The sequence below is a fragment of the Emys orbicularis genome, chromosome 7, assembly GCF_028017835.1.
Source record: "Emys orbicularis isolate rEmyOrb1 chromosome 7, rEmyOrb1.hap1, whole genome shotgun sequence".
Lineage (NCBI taxonomy): Eukaryota > Metazoa > Chordata > Testudines > Emydidae > Emys > Emys orbicularis.
The window spans coordinates 87018642-87040391 of NC_088689.1; the positions used below are offsets into that span (position 1 = coordinate 87018642).

At 46.4% G+C, this 21750-nt stretch overlaps 1 protein-coding gene across 1 annotated transcript in view; it reads left to right on the top strand.

The window, feature by feature from the left end:
- STAB1 (stabilin 1) overlaps positions 1-20287 on the top strand; it is a 109708-nt gene extending 89421 nt beyond the window's left edge. The window contains exons 54-68 of the mRNA XM_065407955.1: positions 539-767; positions 1481-1630; positions 2896-3000; positions 5075-5182; positions 5791-5984; positions 7016-7160; positions 8026-8159; positions 8879-9044; positions 9550-9656; positions 9997-10116; positions 10455-10607; positions 12056-12175; positions 13836-13982; positions 15519-15617; positions 16645-20287. Coding sequence (XP_065264027.1) covers positions 539-767; positions 1481-1630; positions 2896-3000; positions 5075-5182; positions 5791-5984; positions 7016-7160; positions 8026-8159; positions 8879-9044; positions 9550-9656; positions 9997-10116; positions 10455-10607; positions 12056-12175; positions 13836-13982; positions 15519-15617; positions 16645-16695 — 2028 coding nt within the window. The 3' untranslated portion in view covers positions 16696-20287. The remainder of the gene's footprint in view (positions 1-538; positions 768-1480; positions 1631-2895; positions 3001-5074; positions 5183-5790; positions 5985-7015; positions 7161-8025; positions 8160-8878; positions 9045-9549; positions 9657-9996; positions 10117-10454; positions 10608-12055; positions 12176-13835; positions 13983-15518; positions 15618-16644) is intronic.
- Positions 20288-21750: the final 1463 nt, after the last annotated feature.

A 21750-nucleotide genomic window follows, 5' to 3' on the forward strand; every position in this document is an offset into this window, starting at 1 on the left:
TTACACATGCTGCACACTGGCTAGCTGCTGGCTTCCACCTCAGAGCTTGCTGTTCTTTGGTGATGCATCTGCAGACCTCTGGGATGACAGGGGCTACTTAAATCTGACATTATTGGTAAGGCGCAGCAGTAGGCTACTGGGTATAGACTTGTGCCTATGCTCACGCCAGCCTGGGCACTCTGATCCTGGTGAGGCAACAAGTTTTCACTTGACAGCTTGACCAAGACAAATTCATTTTCTGCGTTGTCATGTACCACCGCCTGCCTGATAGTCTGCAAACACGGATTTCCACCTCCACCTGCCCCCCATCTTCTCTGTCCTTCATCCCTTCCCACCATTTGTAAGATGATTATACAGAAAAAAGAATATGGGTAGCGCCTCTCTCCAGTATGTGAGTTGGTTTTTAGTCGTATTGTAACAATTTTACTAATGTCCTTGGAGAAGTTTCTCCCTTTAGTTAAAGGGTGGGGAAGTAGCTAGTTGGGACAAAACTCAGGATGTTGATGGTTTTGACCCATTGTTGTCATTTTCCCCACAGGGCAAAACCCAGCCTTGCTTTTATTACGAAAATCCATTTTCCAGATTCTCTTATTTTTCACACCGCAACTATCTGTTATCAAGACCTCATTGGTACCCGTCAATGTTTGATAACGGCAATCGCTGGCATTCTCTTCGGAGGTCCCTGACAAAAGGGTGCAAGAGGGTCTGTTTCTCCACCAGTTGGGTACCTCAGTGCTGTGCAAACCACTATGGAAGAGACTGTCACGGTGAGAAATCTGCACCGCTGCGCCCACCCCGGCACAAAGGAATTCTTTTCTCTTGTCACAATAAGGTGTCCTCTCTTAGCCAGATGGTGGTGCCTACCCATAGAAGCTCCTTTGAAGGGTCACCATGAAGCCTGGTGGCTGTCACATTTTTGTCATGATATTTCTGTGTGTGCAGTTTTATCTTTCTAGCCCTTATGTTGCAAAGATAATCTTATGGTGACAATGCAGTGCTGTCTTCCTGTGTTACCCCAACCAATAGTGCTGCTGCAGCCGGTTCCTTTTCTTTATATAAAGCAAGTTAGGAGTGTCAGGAGACATGCAGTAGCGAAACGAGATCTGATATCATTTTTGTATGAAAGTCATGGCGAGGGGTTATTCCCATAGACATTTCGCCGGGCATTAGTGTCTGTGGGAACATCCCTTCCATGCACCTCACCAGGACTTTGGTAGGAGCACCTGAGGCAACCCCTGAGGAATCCATCCCAAGGGTAGGGTGAGGTGAGGCCCAGTGGATGCTGGGACATCAAAGCAGTGATGGTGAGTCTGGGGTGTAGACTGGGAACGCTAGCTCTATCCAGTAAACCCACCAAATTCACTCTCTTTACCAATAAAAACTTGGTTAATGAGTAGTTTTCCCCGCCTCCAGGAAAAGCAGGAACCTTTTCTCGCCTGGTCTCCGGTTTGGGTAACTTATCGAGGCTCTGTGTTTTCAGTCTGCCCAGGAGGGCTGGAGGCTCCCTGCAGTAACCGTGGTACTTGTGATGATCGGATCAATGGGTCAGGACGATGCAACTGCACCGAGGCTTTCATTGGGACGGCTTGTGAACTGTGCGCACCAGGCAGATACGGGCCGGGCTGCCAAGGTACAAACAGATAACCATAAATGACAGTGATGTGTGTGCGCATCGTATTGGTCCGTGCAATACTCTGACCAGACTGCCAAGGATGGGATTAGTTCCTTTGACCTGACTGGGGATGATAGACTTGGGGTTAGATCATTTGACAGACCTGGGGTTAGAGGAGCAGTTTGGATAGCAATGATGACTGTTTGGTCTGTAATGCACTGTGCTTCAAGTGGAATATTGAAGGGGTCAGGAAAACCCCACAGAAACTCTGGGCTCATAGTGTGCTGTCAATTTTAACATCAGATTATAGCTACTGTGGAGGGGAAGCTGCACCCTTTCTTAATCCTTCTCCGCAGGACTCCGTCATCAAGCCAGTTGAATAACATTGGCTGCCATTTTTCCTGAGGTGTAAGAGGCTGGGCTGTGACGTGTACATGAGGCAGTTCAAGGCCAGGCTGAGTTGGGTATTTCCCAGTACACTTGCTTCAATATTATAATTCACTGATGCTGAGGCCTTTAGGTGTACGACGCTCTCTCTTCCCCACTTGGTGCAGTTAAGCAGCTCCATCCATGTCAGTGAGAGTTAAGCATGTTCTTTGAGGTGTGACTGGGCCTCTAATCAGACAGGCTCCTAATTAGAGCTGCCATGTGTCCTGAATTGGATGGGCTTGTGAGGCATTGGGGCCCCCTGCAGTCTCTTTCGGGGCCAGTGCTATATCACGCTGCTGCATCGTGACATATCCTGATGTGCTGTGTCAGGCCAAGAGGAAGACAAGACCAGGTTAAGAAGCATGAAACCTAGACACCTTCCCTAGGTTAGGCATTCAGTGTGTGGGACTCAAGCAGGGGAGAAAGTTTCAAAGGGATTCACTGACCTGGGGATTTTGAGTAAGTGACACAAGCCGCCAAGGGGAGGAAAAAGGAAGCTAAGGGCATTTGCCAGAGGGCTACAGAGCAGAGAGGGGAAGGGAGCCCTCCAGGAGAGGTTAAGCAAAGTTTGGTTGGTCCATCACTAGTCACCTGGACCTAGCACAGATGGGTGTTGGGGGAGAGGCCATGGACACCAGCACAAGCAGAGGGAGTTCCTGGCTGCAGTTTTACAATTGCACAGACTTGTGGTAATCGCCTGTGCAAAATTCTGCACGCACAATTCTAAAAGTCCAGGCCTACACAGAGCCCTCATGTAGCCATATGCCAAAATCCCCCTTCCAGTGCTACATTTCTCTTCTCAAGGTGGATCAACTTACAGGTGTGTTCTTGTCTTCCTGTCTGTCGCTTTGCAGAGTGTAAGTGCACAGAGAATGGGATGTGTAATGAAGGACTGCACGGGGACGGAATCTGTTTTTGCACTGAGGAATGGACAGGAGAGCGTTGTGAAACCAAACTAGGTAACGTACACTTGAGTCTACAGGTGAAACCCCCAAGTATCATTCCTTTTCACAGGGAGGTGGTTCTGTGAATGGGCACCTGTAGCATCAGTCACATGTTGTCTTTTATTTCATCCGTATCAAAGTTCTCTCTGTCCTGTTAGGTTTGTTCTGGACGCATGAGCCCATCTGTTGCTATCTTATTTTTACAGCATCCAGACACGTTGCTGCAATGCAGCTCTGCCCTAGTGGCTTAGCTGGGGTGAGGTTTTGTGACTGGTTTGGAATACAAGCACTATTTTTTGTAGCTGATGCTGTGGAAGTGAGTTTGTAGGAGAGATCTGAATGAGGCGAGTGTGGAGTCTGGACACAGTATCTGGGAGGTGGGATCCCCAGCTTGGGTAGATGTACCTGTGCTAGTATAATGCCTATAGACCCCGGTTGTCAGCAGGCGGGATAGAACCTGGGATCTCTGAAGCTTCATGAATGAGTCTCAACTACATGAGCAAAAGCCACATGGCTGTTAGCCAAGCTTGTAGAGGACTCCTCAATCTGTAGAGAGTCTAGGTGCCACTAGAGGGAGACAGAGCACCACACCACGTAGGCATGGGTTACACTAGCTCGACTTGAGCTAGTGCCTGAAGATAGCCGCGTGGCCTCTGGTGTGAGTGGCAGCTCGGGCTGACTGCCCACGCCCAATCCTGCTCGACCTCTTGGGAACAGACTAGGGCTGCTAGCCCAAGCCACCGCCTATGCCAACAGGGCCACACTGCTACTTTTAGGTGCTAGTTCAATCCAAGCTAGTGTGTGAATGTCTACCCGAGCTGGGAGTCCAGCTGTAGCGCAGATGTACCCAGAGATTCTGGACAGCACTCCAGGCGTGTGAGAAGGCAGCTGCAATTGCTCACATGTTTCTGTGTTTGGACCCCCCCCCACCCCCCCCGTCTGAGTTTGAAAATTTGGCCCAGCATACCTAGCAAAGGCCCATGGACGTGCTGACAGTCGACGATAGCAGCAGGCAGAACTGGACATAGTGGGAGGCACCATGTGGAGAGAGGGGCAGGGAATTCACGGTGTAGATCTGGGGGTATTAAGGAGCAGAACCTGGTGCACCAGAACGTGTGGCAACCTTAGCCAAACAAGCCCTGCCATACACTGCTATAGTGAGAACAGCACTGCGCTGCCATTGGAACCACCTTTCCCTTTGGAGCATCTTTGCTCCTTCTAATGTTCCCCTGAAGAGCTCTGAGATGGGGCAGGTAATCCCCAAAGTGTGACGGTTCAGTGCTGGGTGGGAATTCAAGGCCTGATCCTGCTGGGTGCTGAGCACCATCAATTCACAATGAAGCCCATGGGAGTTGTGGGGGCTCTGCACGTCTCAAAATCAGGCTCTGAATTATTATACTGTATAGGGCCCTAACTCTACAGAGACTAAGGCAGACTTGATCCTGCTCCAATCTGCGTCAGCGAAGAGGAATATTTTTTCTTGTATCTTGGGAACGCCTTGATCTAAAGAACCCAAATGTGCCTCCTGAGGCCTGCCCTGAGATCATGTCCAAGACGGTCTGAGCAGGCAAATGGTTTCAAAAATACTTTGGAAAAGTTGGCTTTTTAAAACAGAACGCTGGTCTCTACTGGAGACGTGGGCTGGCCCATAACGACGTCGGAGGGGATGGGTAACTAGGGTTGGAACAAAGATACAGGAAGTTAGGTTGTGAATGAGCCGGAGAGTTCTCATTTTTATTTAAATTGAGCAAGAGGGAGGGTTTAGGCAGCCTGGGGTGTGAAGGGCACTGATGGGGAGCCAGGGGATGGAAATGGGGTCGAGCAGGCGGAGTGAGGTGGACTGGAAAGAGGGACATTGCTCCAGGCCAAGGGATCAGCAGGCCAAAGAGTATGAAAGTCACAGTGGGAGGAGGGAGGAACTAGGCATGGAGACCAGCCCCAGCTTGAGATAGGGAGCGGTGGGAGATGCAGGAGCAGAGCTGTGCCGAGCCTGGAGTGGGAGGGTGGAGCATATACTGCAGCAGGACTTGGAGATGTGTCTGCATGCAGAGTGCAACCTACTGATTTGCATGGCTTGTTCTGTGTCTAGCTGCAACACCGGTGTGTTCCCCAGCTTGCCACCCCAATGCCTCCTGCCGAGCTGATAATATCTGTGAATGCAACTTACATTATGAAGGAGATGGAAGAACTTGCACAGGTACAGTTGGAGCATATGGCCTGGGCCTGAGCTGGGCAATTTCTAGTGTTCGGACAAATGTGGAGATGTGGGTAGTTTGGAGAATGAAGACAAATGAAGGTGGTATCAGACAAAGGAAAGATGGGGAAAATAACACATACTCCTCTAATCATCTAGACCTTTGTGGAATGATGCAGGTGCTTTGTATTTAAATGGGACAGTGCAGGACGTTATCAACCAATCAGTATTTAGGCTTGAGATTTTCAAATCTGCCTAAGGGATTTGGATGCCTAATTCCATCTCAGCCTTAATATACACAATCTGTTTCTATTTTAATCTACAGGGAATGCCATGAATAAATACCAGCCCCTGTATCCATTATAGTGCAATATTCCTATTCCTGCCAGGCACGCTGCAGTATACAGCTACTCTCTCATTGCACCCACTGCCATTAGTTTGCTAATATTTAATTGTGGTATGGAAAGACCAAAAAGGTATTTGTGAAAAGATCAATCCATGCAGGACCCTCCCGAAGTCACACCGGGGACTGTCCCGCGAACAAGGGCTGGAGGATCAGGCCCTTGTAAAGCCCGCTGAGTTAAAAGGCTGAACTGTCTTTCTTGCCTTAGTGATTGACCAGTGCCGGGATGACAATGGAGGGTGCAGTGAGCATGCCAACTGCACTCAGGTGAGTGTTCAGCTCTCCTGTACCTGCCTACTGGATTACCAGGGAGATGGCTACGTCTGCAGCCCCATAGACAGGTGTGCGGATGGCAGGAATGGAGACTGCAGCGAGCACGCCTTGTGCATCAGCACTGGGCCAGTAAGTATGTCGTGAACGCGAAAGGCATTTGGCTACCCTGCCCGTGTTGTAGGAACAGCATTGAGATGGACGAGGAACACTGGCACCACCGCACAGGTGCAAGGGCAGCAACTAGTCTACAAGGCAAGAGCCATGAGCAATAGCTTTCTAGTCAGTGCTTCCCCAGCCATTCAACCCTCCTGACTCCCCAGAGCTCTCTTGTCACCATGTGCCATACTCCGAAGGTTGGGGAAGCCTGACTTGCTGCTAGCTTTTAGGGGTTAGCGTTCCTTCCCCTACAGCCCGGGGTGTTCTCTGCTTAAAGTGAACCCTGTCCCCTAGAGTGGGGGGGAACACTAACGGCAACAAAGAATGGTGTGAGAGGGACCACCTGTGGGACAGGGCAAAAGCTGCCCCCTCCTCTGCAGTGGCACCAGCTCTTTTGCAGAGGGGCTGGTGGCTGTTCTGCTGCAGCGGGAGGAAGGACTGGAAGAGCCTGTGAAGGCGGGAGGGGGTGTGTGTCACAGCTGTGCCATAGAGCTCTGCTCCGTACAGGGCAGTGCTCCACAATTCTGCTTGCTGTCTCCCTCCCCTAACAAGAGGTTGGGGGGCAAGGGCTGTGGGAGTGACACCAGTTCTGTGGCAGGAGTGGCAGCCCCGGAGCTGCTTTGCAGTCCTGGGTGGGGGGGGAGGGGCATGATTTTTCTCTGTAAGTTTGACTGGACATAGGATTTGTCCTCTGCAGTGATTGAGCCCATCCCCTCTCTGGAGTAAGGCCACCACATTTGGAGCATATTCCATGGGTCACCTTGTGACATTGCAATTATGGCCTCAGGTGGCACCGCCAGGACATGTCACTTCCCAGGCCCAGGGAGGAGCTCAGCCTGGGTTTGCAAGAAAGGAGGTTGTCCTGTTACGGTCAAACCCAGCTCAGAAATTTCAGTATGGTCAGCAACCCCATTGCTAGAACCAGCCAGGCCTCAGCAGATCACGGGGTGCCCGAGCGCTGGGACTGGTCTCCCTAGTGCCCCGTGGATTCCTTTGTGTTGCAGAATGCTCGGAAGTGTGAGTGCAAAGCGGGTTATGTTGGCAATGGAATCCAGTGCCTGGAGGAAGCTGTGCCACCCACCAACCGCTGCCTGGAAGAGAACGGGCACTGCCACCCCGAGGCCATTTGCACTGATCTGCACTTTCATGGTATGAGTCCTTATTGCCACCACTTTCCTCTTCAGAGAACAGGAGTTGGGGAGGCAGAGGCTGTTCCGTCACCGCTTATTTCAGAACACCCCGCACAGAGGAGATGGGTAGCCTCTGTTTTCCGGCCCCAGGCTCTATCAGACATAAAGCCTGTTTCCTCCCCTGAGATTTCTACCTCAGACCCAGTGGGGGCTCAAGGGTCCCATAAAACTCCCAATCTCTTGCCTCTGTCACTTATTAATGTGTAAAATCTCACAAGTTAAACAAGGTCAGGCTGCTTGGAGGGGACTCTAAGAAAAGCCCTCATGCAGCAGGAAGTGGTGGTGTTGGTTCAGTAGGTGGTGCTGGTCCCTCTGAGTTTAGGTTGAGTCAATAACCAGTATGGAGTTAGGGAGCACTGGTGCAGAATGGCTTCCATCCCCCTCCCCCCTCCCCCCAGAAGTGGCTGCATTTTAATGATAAATAACCCTGCTGCTATGTGTATATATCCTTTTAAAAAGTCAGAAGTAGATTAGGTCTGCAAAGTCAGACTCAGTGGTGTACACTGGCTGCTTGGCATTGCAATGTGGTGTCCAGCAGCTGCTGAATCTGGCCCTTGCTCTCTAGGTGTGAGAGTGAGAAACACACACACACTTGTGTAGATAAGTATTTAGGATCTAGGTGAAAGGCACTATATAAATATATATTATGTTGGAGCTTCAGATGCAGCCTTGCTGATTTGCAGGAATTATTGAATGGTCCTAAAATTGTGCCTGTGATTATTTTCGGATGCAAGATCACAGGGCTCTCTCCCGGTCAGGCCCTGAGCCTGTGTTTCTGGAGATCTCCCAGTGAAGTGACGTGCATTGGCACCGTTGTTTTCCAGACAAAACCACTGGCGTGTTCCACCTCCAGTCACCAAGAGGGAAGTACACCTTCACCTACGGGGAGGCTGAGGCTGCCTGCATGGCCGAAGATGCTGCTTTGGCCACTCTCCAGCAGCTCTCGGCAGCTCAGCAGGTAAAAGCAGAGTCACAGCTGAGCCTGCTCTTGTACCTCAATGGGCCTGAAAGCGCCAGTTTGGTGATGGGCTCAGTGATCCACCTCATTTTGGCACCTCTCCTTAGGGTTGGAATCCTGGCTTTAGCAGCAGCGTGGGAAGCAACCCAGGGCAAGTGCTTTTTTATACAGGGGTTCTGAGTGTGTCCATTACAGCAGCCGGGTACACCAGTCACATGCCCTTTGTCATGGCCGTTTCCCCTTCAAAGTGCCAGGTGCCTTGCGTGTCTTTTTCTGTGATGGGAACGCGCTGAAGCTGTGTATGAGCCACAGTGCCCCAGAGCAGTGGGGCTGATGATGATGTGCTTTGATGGGGTGGATAAATGCCAGGCAAATGAACCGAATGCAGTGTTGTTGTAGCCGTGTAGGTCCCAGGACATTAAAGGGACAAGGTGGGGGAGGTAATAACTTTTATTGGACCAACTTCTGTTGTCTCTCTGTTGCCCAATAAAAGATGATGTGTCATGCCAATGAAGCATCAAGTTTCTGTTTGCGTAAGTAAAATGATGTCCTTCCAGGCTGGGCAGTGGAGAGCAGTTTATGAATTACAAGGGCAGGAGTATCTCCTTGATATAGGGCTTTCAGTAGAGAATACTAAAGTGAATCAGTGCCATTATAGAAACTGATTCATGGCTCATACAATCCTGTCTCTCACTGGGCAATTTCTTTTCCTATTGCAGATGGGTTTCCATCTGTGCTTAGTTGGTTGGCTCAATAATGGCACCGCAGGATACCCGACTGTGTACCCGACCGCCAGCTGTGGCTCCAACCACGTTGGCATTGTGGATTATGGCTCCCGAAAAAACCTGACTGAGAGGTGGGATGCTTTCTGCTACAGAGCTAAAGGTATTGGCTCCGTTGGAATCTGCAGCAGGGAATGTGATTGCACAAGTTTGCATCTCAAAGGCATGTGTTATGTCAAGAATGTATGCTCTTTTTGATTATGCACATACCACAGTGTCAAGGGGGAAAACCTACCCGACCCATCTGCAATACACAGTCTCTCTCTAAACTCTACACTTTCCCGTTTCCACTACAGTGGTTTATGCCCTGAACACTTATTTAATAACATAAAGCACCAGATATCTCAAAATGCCTTACAAAGGCAGGTAAGTGTTTTGAGCCTCCCTGTTACAGATGGAGAATCTAAGGCACTGGGAGGTTAAGTGAGCTGCCCAAGGTTACGCAGTGGTGAAGAGAAGCCAGTTTTTTTTACTCCTAGTCCAGAGCTCTATCCACGGAACCACAGCTGCCTTCTGCATGGACAGAAATCCTAAGCAACAGTTCAGTGTATTTGTCTGAAGAGCTCACACCCAATCCTGTTCCTCTCACATCTTTCTCCCCTTTGCAGATGTGAGGTGTAATTGTAGAGATGGGTTCATTGGAGATGGCTACTCCTGCAGTGGAAATCTCCTGGCTGTGCTGGCTGAACACTCCAACTTTTCAATCTTCTATTCCGTAAGTGCTGGTGCCACATTCCCTCTAGCCAGGGAAGCGGGAAGGGGCATGCTCCTCTGCAAACTGTCAGTAAAGCAAAGTAGTGACTAATAGGGAATCCCCAGATCCCAAAGGTTTGGAAAGGAAAATCATTGAAATGGAAGGCAAGAGTTTGTGCTCTCTGAAGTGCCATGCATAGTGAGAGAGTCAACCTGTTTCCTCTCATTGCCAGTTAACTTCTCTGCTATTCTAGCAAAGGTGGGGAGAATTCATGTGACATCTCCTGGGTTCTGCTGGCCAGAATGTTCTGACAAACCCACAGCTTCAGGCTGGCACTTAAGATTCTCTCTCTCTCTCCCAGATGTTACTGGATTACACCAACGCCACGCAAGATGGACTTGAGTTCCTCAACTTCCTCTCCAATGACACCGCATATAAAACTCTCTTTGTACCCTTGAATTCTGGCTTTGGGGTCAATATGGTGAGAAAGCTGGAGAGAATACGGGATTCTCTCATCACTGGCCACACACAATCTATAACCGTTTGAATACGGTGCTGTTGCTTGCTTGGAGGATTAGGGAAACATGCTCCAGAATGACTGAGTGGGTTTTATGGCTGAAGTGGGATTGTTCTGGCTCTCTTGCTTGGAATGCAAGAACTAGTCAGGCACCTTGTCTACACTGCACTCCAAGAAGTCTTTCTCCATTGACTCATTGGACAGCATACAACTAAAATGTTGAAAGAGCAGAAAATGCCTGACTTATTTTCCCCCTGCTTTTGACTCTGTCTCACCCTCACATCTATGCTTTGTTTTCTCAGACATTAACATGGGAGGAAGTTAAGCTCCACGTCTCCCTGAGTGATGTTCTCCTCTTGAGCTTCAATCTCACCCATGGTACCGTTATACCTTCCTGCTCCGGCTACAACCTTCTCATTGCAGATGCTCCCCTGCTGAATAGCACGCAGCCCCCTGTAAGTATGTTGGGCCAGTTCAGTACTCAGCCAGCTTCTCTTGCGTCTTTGAAGGGGTCAACAAACATGTGGACAAGGGGGATCCGGTGGACATAGTGTACTTAGATTTCCAGAAAGCCTTTGACAAGGTCCCTCACCAAAGGCTCTTACGTAAATTAAGCTGTCATGGGATAAAAGGGAAGGTCCTTTCATGGATTGAGAACTGGTTAAAGGACAGGGAACAAAGGGTAGGAATTAATGGTAAATTCTCAGAATGGAGAGGGGTAACTAGTGGTGTTCCCCAAGGGTCAGTCCTAGGACCTATCCTATTCAATTTATTCATAAATGATCTGGAGAAAGGGGTAAACAGTGAGGTGGCAAAGTTTGCAGATGATACTAAACTACTCAAGATAGTTAAGACCAAAGCAGATTGTGAAGAACTTCAAAAAGATCTCACAAAACTAAGTGATTGGGCAACAAAATGGCAAATGAAATTTAATGTGGATAAATGTAAAGTAATGCACATTGGAAAAAATAACCCCAACTATACATACAACATGATGGGGGCTAATTTAGCTACAACGAGTCAGGAAAAAGATCTTGGCGTCATCGTGGATAGTTCTCTAAAGATGTCCACGCAGTGTGCAGAGGCGGTCAAAAAAGCAAACAGGATGTTAGGAATCATTAAAAAGGGGATAGAGAATAAGACTGAGAATATATTATTGCCCTTATATAAATCCATGGTTCGCCCACATCTCGAATACTGTGTACAGATGTGGTCTCCTCACCTCAAAAAAGATATTCTAGCACTAGAAAAGGTTCAGAAAAGAGCAACTAAAATGATTAAGGGTTTAGAGAGGGTCCCATATGAGGAAAGATTAAAGAGGCTAGGACTCTTCAGTTTGGAAAAGAGAAGACTAAGGGGGGACATGATAGAGGTATATAAAATCATGAGTGATGTTGAGAAAGTGGATAAGGAAAAGTTATTTACTTATTCCCATAATACAAGAACTAGGGGTCACCAAAAGAAATTAATAGGCAGCAGGTTTAAAACAAATAAAAGGAAGTTCTTCTTCACGCAGCGCACAGTCAACTTGTGGAACTCCTTACCTGAGGAGGTTGTGAAGGCTAGGACTATAACAATGTTTAAAAGGGGACTGGATAAATTCATGGTGGCTAAGTCCATAAATGGCTATTAGCCAGGATGGGTAAGAATGGTGTCCCTAGCCTCTGTTCGTCAGAGGATGGAGATGGATGGCAGGAGAGAGATCACTTGATCATTGCCTGTTAGGTTCACTCCCTCTGGGGCACCTGGCATTGGCCACTGTCGGTAGACAGATACTGGGCTAGATGGACCTTTGGTCTGACCCAGTACGGCCTTTCTTATGTTCTTATGTCTAGGTAATGGGTAGCATTTTTCTAAAACATATTCACATTGAGTCCCTTAATATTGTTTCTTCTTGTGACAGGGTTCCAAAGTGGTTAATAATACCCTGATCGTAGAGTGGGACATTCTGACCTTCAATGGAATCATTCATGCCATCGAGGGGCCACTTAGGATGCCTCAGCAGCCTGTGCATCTGGCTCAGGCAAGTTGCTTGTTCAATTCCATTGAGAGTTTAAATGGTGGATTTAAGAATACATGTTGGGTTCAGTTACTCTGCGTCAGAGCAGAACAAGTCCCATTCAATGTGCTCACCAAGGAACCACTGTACCGCGGTGTGTGTCATTAAATAGAGTCCAGCCTGGCCATACTCTGGCCTGCTGCAGTGAAGAACCAGACTGGGGGGACACAAGCTTGGACTCCTACTCTTTGGGGTAGTTGTGATGTGGAGAGCAGGGAGATAGCTCAGTAAAGGCAAAGTGCCCCCTTAAAGGTAGGGTGCTTGCCTTAGAAGATGCTAACGTGGAATTTTATGAACGGACCTTTGTGTTAGTGTGTGTCCTCATATAGCCAATACTAATGCATTCTGTACGGCATAACATGGCAGGAAATCCAAGTAAAGCAAGCCAAGAATTATTTGGTCATTTGGGCACAAGGCTACAGCTGAGGCATGTGCAAGTAGCATAAACTTGCTGTGCCTCAGTATCCTCACTGGTAAAATGGGGATAATACTTTGCTACAGCACAAGTGGGTTGAACCTAAATTAAAGTACTTTGAGATCTTTGGGTGGAGGCTGCTAGGTATTAAGCTATACCTACTGTATTGATATACAACACAGGGATGAATTTAGTGTGAATGGCTCTGCATACTGAGCCAGTTACCCTTTAGTTATCCTGTAGTAGTTGCTATGTATAATGGGATATACATACACATCAGAGAGTTCTTCTGACCTCAGATCATGTATGTTAGTTACCAACTACTCTCTCCTCCCTGCACAGAACTATACCTGAGTGTTACACTTCCCGGCAAAGGTCTGTCCTCTGCTCCTACTGATCCCTCCTCTTCTCCTTGATCATTGCTGGAACAGGCATCCTATCTGCCTACCCGGTGCAGGCGTACCTCCAACTCCCTGGCAGAGCAGCCCTCCTCACCTTCTGCCTGCTGTTTTGAGGGGCAGGAGGACCAACTAATGGCCAGTTCAAAGACATGACATAGTGTGGGACTTGTACATTTTTAGATGTATTTGCGTAGCCATTGCTATAACTGGACTATAAAACATTGAGAACAGCATGAAGCAAACAAGTGGCACCAGTACAAAAACTTAGGCCCATGCTGTTAAAATCCAACAGATAGCACCAGTCTGAAAAATGCACTCTTTGTCCACCAGCCAACAACAAAGAGAGCTAGTTTCCTCTCATTCGGCCTATTGCTATGTGCCTTGAAAATTTAATAGTGCTGAGTAAAGGCATGTCCCAAATCTGCAAAGGGAGGAGACAATTTTACATCACAACAGAGCAAAACGGAATGTAAGGTAACCAGTATAGTAATGATGAGATGCATCAGTGTATGTATTATAGTTTCTTTTGAAACTTCTGGGCAGTAGTAGGATAGTGGACGAAGTGGTTTATTCTACTACATAGTTTCACGTCCAATCTGAGCTGTGTGTGTGTAAGATGAGATCAGATCAGGAATGAGTGCAGCACACAGGGCAAACAAACTGCATAAATGTTCCAGGTAGCCAGCCCTCTATTTCACAGGTGTAAAAAAGTTTAGTTAACACTTTTTAACACACCAGTTGTCTTTAAGACAGTTCTTCATTATGTATTTTAACAAAGAACTAAAACAACTTAGTGTGTCTCTTCCAGGTTACCAATGCTATGAAATCATCTCATCCTGTGACCATTGGGGTAACATCAGCTGTTGTCGTAGTGCTGCTGCTATTAGCTGTTGCTGGAGTGTCCTATTACTACCAAAAAATAAAAAACCGAGGATTCCAGTTCCACTACTTTCAGGTTTGGAGAAAAGTATATTTGCTGTATATTTAAAAAAAAAAAAAAACCTTGCTACAGCTTCTCTCACTAAAGCACAAACCATTTCTGTTATCAGTACAGCATATGCATAAGAGCTCAAGCTGTTACAGTAACCAAACTGGGTGACTGTATGCAGCTATGAACTCTTGTGGGGTTTTTTGCTTTCTGATGCATTTAAACAGCAGCCTGCAGCTAAATTCTCACTGTTGGAGTCACATTTACATGTGACCTTTGGAAATGGATGAATAGCTTCCCCATAAAAACATTCAGAAAGTTTTCTGAGGCGTATTTCCATCTGTTACCCTTGTAGTAAGGCTACTGCTCAGGATGTAGTTCTGGAAAAAGAACTTGGGTGGAGAAGTGCTAAGAATTCTCATCTTTAAGGGCTTGTCTACATGGAGCAAATTCTTATGCACATGGATGTGTTGTGAACTAACTGGCTACTGCTGGCACTCTCTAAAAGTTCCCTAGTGTGTGCCAGGAGGGTCTACACAGGCCAGTTGGTGCGCATTACTGCACCATGTACACAAGCCTGAAGAGTTGGCTTGGGTGAGACTCACCTATGTTTAATAATTTTTACTAAAAGTGAGGGTGGAGGAGGTTTAAACTACAAGGAAATTCTTTAAGGTAAGATAGTCATTGCACAAGGGACAATGATTGGGGGAAGATAACGATTAAGGCTACAATAAAGGATTGTTTGATGTAGTTGACCTTCCAGTTTATACTGTGACCGCTTATGAAGGTGTGTTGTTAGATCTAGGCCAAGTGCATAGGTCTGTAGTGAGAATTTGGGTCACTGCAACATTCTCTTCTCACGAGGGGTCGTTGCTGTCCCCATAACTTGCAATACTAGGGCCCTGTCTACACTGTAGGCACTACAATGCCATAGCTATGCCACTCCATAGTGTAGACACATACTACTGTGACAGCAGGGGTATTTCCTGTGCAATAGGAATGCCACCATGCTGGTAAGTTAAGTTGACAGAACATTCTTCCGTTGACCTAGCTGTGTCTACACTGAGGCTTAGGTTGGCATAGCCTGACCCTCATGCCATAGCTATGTAGACCAGGCCTATGATTTAGCCACTATGGGAAGAAATGGATATTTTGTAGTGCAGGGTCTGCAGACTGCGTACATTTAAGTTACAGCTTAAACTAGAGTGAGGTTGCTAAGCACCTTAAACCTGAATTGTTATGTGGTACAGTAACAGGTATAAATGGTTATGGGGAGAAGGAAGCTAGAAATATGGAAACCAGTGTCGGAGGTAGATGAGCAATATGGATAAAATTACCCTTAACTGATTTCTATCATAAAAATAATTACCTTTCTGTGCAAATGTCTTGGAAAAGATTTTATATTTAAGAACACCTCCTTACTAACTAGATTCTGTAATTCAATTTCATTTTCACTTCCTTGTTAATGCAAGGAACCATAGAAGTGCTTAAGACTGCAGCAATGAAGAACTCACCTCTAGAGGAGGAGGACCGATATCTAATCTCTTGTACCTTTGCACACAGGCTGACCTGGAAGAGGAAGAGCAGGCCAGGAACCCGCCCTTAGTGTCGTTCCCAAATCCTATCTTTGGGGCCCAGAGTTTGATGTGTGAACCATTTGAGGTAAGAAAATGGTCTCACCTGTTTTATTCTGATGAAACACTTGTTTAAAACTTAACCAAATGGGTGTGAGGGGGGCTCATACTTGCTAGTAGGGGTGAATGGGCTTCTGTAAGGATGTAAAAACAACCCTTAAGCTGCACTTAACACAGGGATGCTTGAGCCAGACAGGAGAGGAATCTATGGACATGTCTAAACAGCTACAGTGCTTCAGCATAGCCACTGGCTCCAAGGGTTCCCCAGTCACTATTGTTAGTCCACCTTCTGAAGAGACATTAGCTAGGTCAATGAAAGAATTATTCTGTCAACCTACTCCTGTGTACACTGGGCATTAGATGGCTTAACTACGATGCTTGGGGGTGTGAAAAATCCAACTCCCTAAGTGACAGAGCTGGGTCAACCTATCCTTTAAGTGTAGACCTGACCTAAGGTAAGGGGATCTCTTCTTACTTTAGTCCAGGCATCGAACTCTCATTAGCATTTTTAATAGTGTTTATAGGTGCAGGGTGCGTGATGCTTTTCATTGAATTAAAAGCATCAGTAAATAAGTTTTCAATTTAATAAATTAGATGGCAGAAACCACAGCTGGGTTTAGCAGGCAAGGGTTCAGTATCCTCTTCCACTGCTAATGAGAATCTTCTCTCCCTGGCGAAGACTGAGTAAATAGATTTAGAGGAGATCAATATAGAGGTAGGGTGATGTCCCCTTCTTACCCCTAACCTACTGCTGGCACATGGGGCATGAGCCCAGCACAGCTGTTGCTACTTCTATAGCAATTTTGTCTAGGGACGACTGCAGTAAAAATGTACACTGTAGTGTCAGGGCAGTGAGAACTCCCTTAGTCCACTTCAGAAATGGAATTGCCTAGGAACCCAGCCTTGCATTCCTGCTGCTAAACCATGTAGAGAGTCAAGGGTTGTGCTACAGTAGACAGCAGCTTGTTCCTCATTAACTTTAGAATCTTAAAGATGTTTTTGTCAAATTAGAAGCCAGCTGAGAACCATGCTAACCATTTCTGTGTCTGTTTCAGGACTCTTTGAGGGGGGAAGATTTTTCAGACACCCACAGAATTCTTGAGTAAAGCATACAGCAAGCCCAACAAAGGGGGAAAAACCACCATCCTGTTCTTGCTGCATGCTAGTGCTAAGTGGAGCTTGCCCACATGTCCTGCAAGGGTTAAGCAGATGAAGAGTGAGCTAATGGTTAACATTAAACCAAACAAGCTCATCAGCTAAGATACCTCAGTTGAACTACCCTAAGACAGACATACCTGCAGTTACTCTGATTAATGAATGCCCTTGTTGATGCAGTTAAGAAAATCTCCACTGGAACAGCAACTGTGTGACTCCAAGCTGACAGTTGGAGCTCTGCACTGATATTCTTCCATAGCTATAGGAGGGGAAACTCACTGCAGACATCTGAAGAACATTGCTTTAAAATAATAGTACCATGTGTAAAATATAGCCAGTACTACACAGTCATAATCCTCCAGGACTAAGTTACATATATAAAATAGAATGTGGATCGAATGGCACATCCGATAGCTGGAAAAACAGTCTTGTCCGAAAACCTAATGATGCTAAGCCTTTGAACTGGTGAGCATGACAAACTGCTTTTTATTCAGCTGGTATGTTTGCTTTAATCAAGTGATGACTCCTCAAACAGGCTTAGACTGAAGTCTGTGCACATTGCACTGTTTTGTTCTAAAAGTGCAGTTTATTGAAGAACCACAAGTCTCCTTGTCAGATTCTCAGCTGTTAGAATTGCAGTGGCTAAGTGAAACCAGATGGTAAATCATTGTCATACTATATTTTGTTTATTTACCATACATATATAGAAGTTTAAAATAAAATAACCTACCACCGTGAACTAGACAATGAGCTACAGAAAGTTACTTAGACAAGAACTTCAACATGCTACATTTCAAATGATTCTCAAACCCACACAACAGCAATTGCTGTGTTAAATTTTCAGAGAGCCATAGTGGTAACATTTTGAGTAACAAACATCCACTTGGGTTTCCTATTTACCAACTACATCAAATTTGGGTGGCTATACTATGGGTCTTCAAAAGTCACAGCTTTGGCAAAGGCACCTAGAGGATGCCCAGTCTATCAAGTGGTAAAGCTGCCACCACTATCTCCAACATAACATGGCAGGTGCTCCTACAGCAGCGGAAACATTCTTCTGTTGCAGCATACACATTACAATTCCAGGGTTACAGATCACAATTGCGCTGCACAACAGTCACAGCCCAAGACATTGCTATATCATTTGACTACTACTGCATTCTCTAGTGATGTAATGTTTAACAAGTTATTTTGGTGTTCAAACAATGTAAATAACGAGCATTAAAGGTGGAATAGTTTCATTGTTAAATGGCTTCTTGATTTTTTTTTAAAAACATCCAGCCACCAGGACAGGTACCCTGTTTATGTACTTGAGGTATCATGTTCCCAACTGGTTACAGTTGCTACTCACTGCCAAAGATATTCTAGCACATTTCATTCTACCTACTGTCCTCACAGCTGCTGCATTAACACTGTTTTATGGCATTGGATTATTTCACCCATTTCCCCTAGCTGCTATGGGATTTAAACTTGGCACAGAGCAATAAGCCACTGGCAGTTTGTCCACTAGGCACATGGTGCATGTGTGGCTTTGAAGGGGAAGGCTCTAAGAATTCTCTGTATAGGTAGAACTCTAAAATGTAGTTCACCTAGCCTAACACTGTCCCACGCTAATGTTCTCAGCCCAGATAACACTCTTGATATGTAATTTTACCAATTTCTATATCTTTCCACACAAGATGAAAGATGCCATTTCTTGTAATTATAGCCACTAATATTTTGTTCCTCTTATACTTCCCCTAGCTGCACAAGTCTCATGTACCAATACTTTGCTACAGATTCACTATAAAGGTGCTCCAACCTGAGCTTGACCTTTTGCTACAGTACATAGAAAACAAGGCTCCATTGTGATAAACACACCAACTTTCATTATGCTGCAGAGTTGGTCAGTTCACAGCTCTTGATAATTTATTTAGCATTCCCCACCAAATCCATCCTCCTCAGAAGCTGACACTCCAGGGCTTGTGCTTGGGGGGCCTCTGCCCTGATTTCTTTGGGCTCTCCTCAGTGTCTATGCTACTCTCAGCTTATTTTTAATCTAACTACCTACCATGCTCAAAGTGTATGTTTTTCTGAAACTGAGCTGTCCCAGCCATCCATTTTTTCAGGGGAGGGAAAAGCCTTACCATAAGTGTAAGCGAGCTGCCTGGATGATTGCTGGAGCTGGAGCCATAGCCAGCACCCAATTAGCTCAGAATAACCAGTGAAGAGTTCTGCATAACCTTTAGCTAGAGAAGGGAGGAGCTCTGAAACTCACTCATTCAGCCTAAGCCTCCCTTCTCAACTGAGGGCCACAAAAGGACCCACTTTTTATCCTACTTATTTTCCAGTCCTCAACAAAACCAGGGGATGTGAAGATCCAAAATGGTTGCTTTGTTTCAGAAAAACCTGGAGGGCTTCATGCTCTATAATAAAGCAATGAAGAGCAAACTTGTTTTGTGCTGTCACTTAAAAGGTGAAATGCAACCACCACTGCAATATTCTGGGAGTTTCGTGGTTTGCAGAACACCAAGCTCTTAGGGGCAAGCAAGTGCTTCTCGTACACCGTATCTTACATACAGTAAAGGAAATAGTGCACTTGGCTGTGCTGCTATACTATGAGGGAGAATAAAGTAATCTTTAGCATCTTGCACCATAATTTAGCCCTAACACTGAATGGAAAAGTTTCCCACAATCCTGCTATGTCTGAGCTCCTCCACTCAGCAGTTCACAATTGCAGCCCCATGAATCATTCCAAAGCTATGGAGAAAAAAATATTAGTAACAAAGAACTTCAAAGGAAACCCAATGCACTAGGCAGAGAGCCTGCAGGGTAAACTTGTGGGAGATGCTGCTAGCAGAAAGGACATTAAGAAATTTTCCATTCTATAGCCCAGTGTCTCCTGCAATTCTGCTATGTCTGGAAAGTAGAGAGCAGTGAACAGAAGTAGGGAGGAATAAGAGGAACATTCCCTGCCACTACCATCAGCCAACATTGCCTTTGAGCACATCTATTTGGGGCCACTACCTTACTGGAAAACAAGGCCCCTGCAGATGACAAGTCCACATTGTAATGGCCTATAAAAGGTGTTACCCAATAATTAAGGGTCTCCTCTGCAGATTTCTGAGGTGGAGGTACTTGCTTGTTCTGCCAATACGATTGGCAGCTACATCATAGAGTCTGGCTGGATTCTTCCCAGGACCTCTAATGCCTTATAGGCCTCAGCAAGCATAGCCTAATCCATCTAGTGATGGGTGACTTGGAAATGCTGAGTCCTTGTTATTTCTGATGGAAAGAGGTCAAGGACCCTGTGTATTTTTGAAAGATAGATAGAACCCTGAGAAACTGTTTCCTCTTCTGAGAGAGCTATATTCAGAAGATGAAAGCGCTCCTTTTGGACTAGACTGTCCCTCAAGCTGGAAGCTGAATGAAGAATGGATGGGGTAGAGTCCCTGGCTCTCCTTCTCCCTGGCCCACGTGTCTGTGGGTTAACACCTACCAGTCCTCTAACAAATGGGGAATTCTGGCTCCTAGCTTCAAGTCTAGGTGGAAGCAAATCTGTTCATTGTCAAAAAGTTGTGCTGGAGGCTGCTCAACCACCGCTGGACTTTCTGCCTGAACCTACAGTCCAAGATGTTCCCTTAGAGCATTTAAGGAGGGTCTGCCTGAAAGAGGGTTTATATTCGCTCCTGAGAGCACTTAGTGGAGATGGAAGGGACTGTTTGGATTTTGCACCATTTTTTGCCACTATATTGTCTAGCCTTTTCCCTGAAGAGGAGGCAAAGTTGGCTGAGCCTAGGACCCATTTAGAATGAGTATCCACCTTTGAGGGACAGAGTAGTTTACTGAACCTGTCTCATTCCTCTCACATCCACCAAGGAGGAGTAAGGGGGAATTTCAGCCTGAGGGGATAGGGTTACTGGGAGGCTTGCTCTCCAAAGCAAGGTTGGATCTGTACTGTAGATCCACCACCTTTTTGAACATAGACTCAAAACTTCTCACCAAAAATAAGGCATTGGTAGGCTTTCCCTTGGCCCAGCTCAGATTAAGAGTCAGAAAGCTCCCCTTCTTCAGCACTGGATAGTTTTTCCTTGCTCTTTTTGGGTTGGGTTTTTTTTTTGTTTTTTTTGGACTGCTTGTGGATGTAGGTGTGCTGCTGTGACCTTCCACAGGACCTGAAGCCCTCTAAAAAAACCTGCCTTCCGAGTCCTGCTCTGCCAGGGTCAGCAATTGGGGGGGGGGGGGGGGGGGAGGAAGTTACAGTATTCAGCAACCACTTCAAGATGGGGGGGCGCGCGCTTGAGCCCCACAAACCGCCTGTCCCTGCACCCTGGGATGACTGGATGAGGTCCTCCTGCTCATGTTTCCCTCACTGTCAGCTTGGGAAAGCATCCTTTTACTTCACATGGTGCTTTCAGGGGTGCTTCTTCCCTTCCAGGAGAGAGGCAGAAGTGAGAGTCTGGAGGTGATGCAGCAGGGGCTTCTGTGGTTGCAAACCCAACCCCGCTCAGTCCCAGAGCAGGGAAGGAGAAAGGTAGTTAAGAGGGGAAAAAAAGAAAGAAAGAAAGAAAGAAAGATGAGGTGGCAAATGGGAGCCCAGACTGGGACCTCCATCCACAGCCTTGTAATTCTAAACTGCCTCTGGGGGCTGTACACCAGACTTGTGGGAGATGATGCCGGGCTGCAGCAAAAGCTTAAAAATAGTCTCTATGCCTTTTCTTCAGAAAAGCAGTTAGCTACTTAATTGCTTCTCCCACTCAGTCTCTAAGCTGGAGTGTCTCTAAGTGGAAATAAAACAGCATGCCCTGATTTTAAGCATCGCTCAAAAATTTCTATTGGCAGGCAGAAAAAGAGGGTGTTGTAGATTTAATGGGGAGTAGGGATATTTATGCTAATAAGTTTGTTTTATGGCTATATAAACTTCAGTCAGATGTTACTGCTTTCTGTGTTTAGAAACTCCTTTGACAACTGCAAGGCTGTAAACTGACTGCATCCTTCATGTTAGATATCACCACAGAGTTTAAATT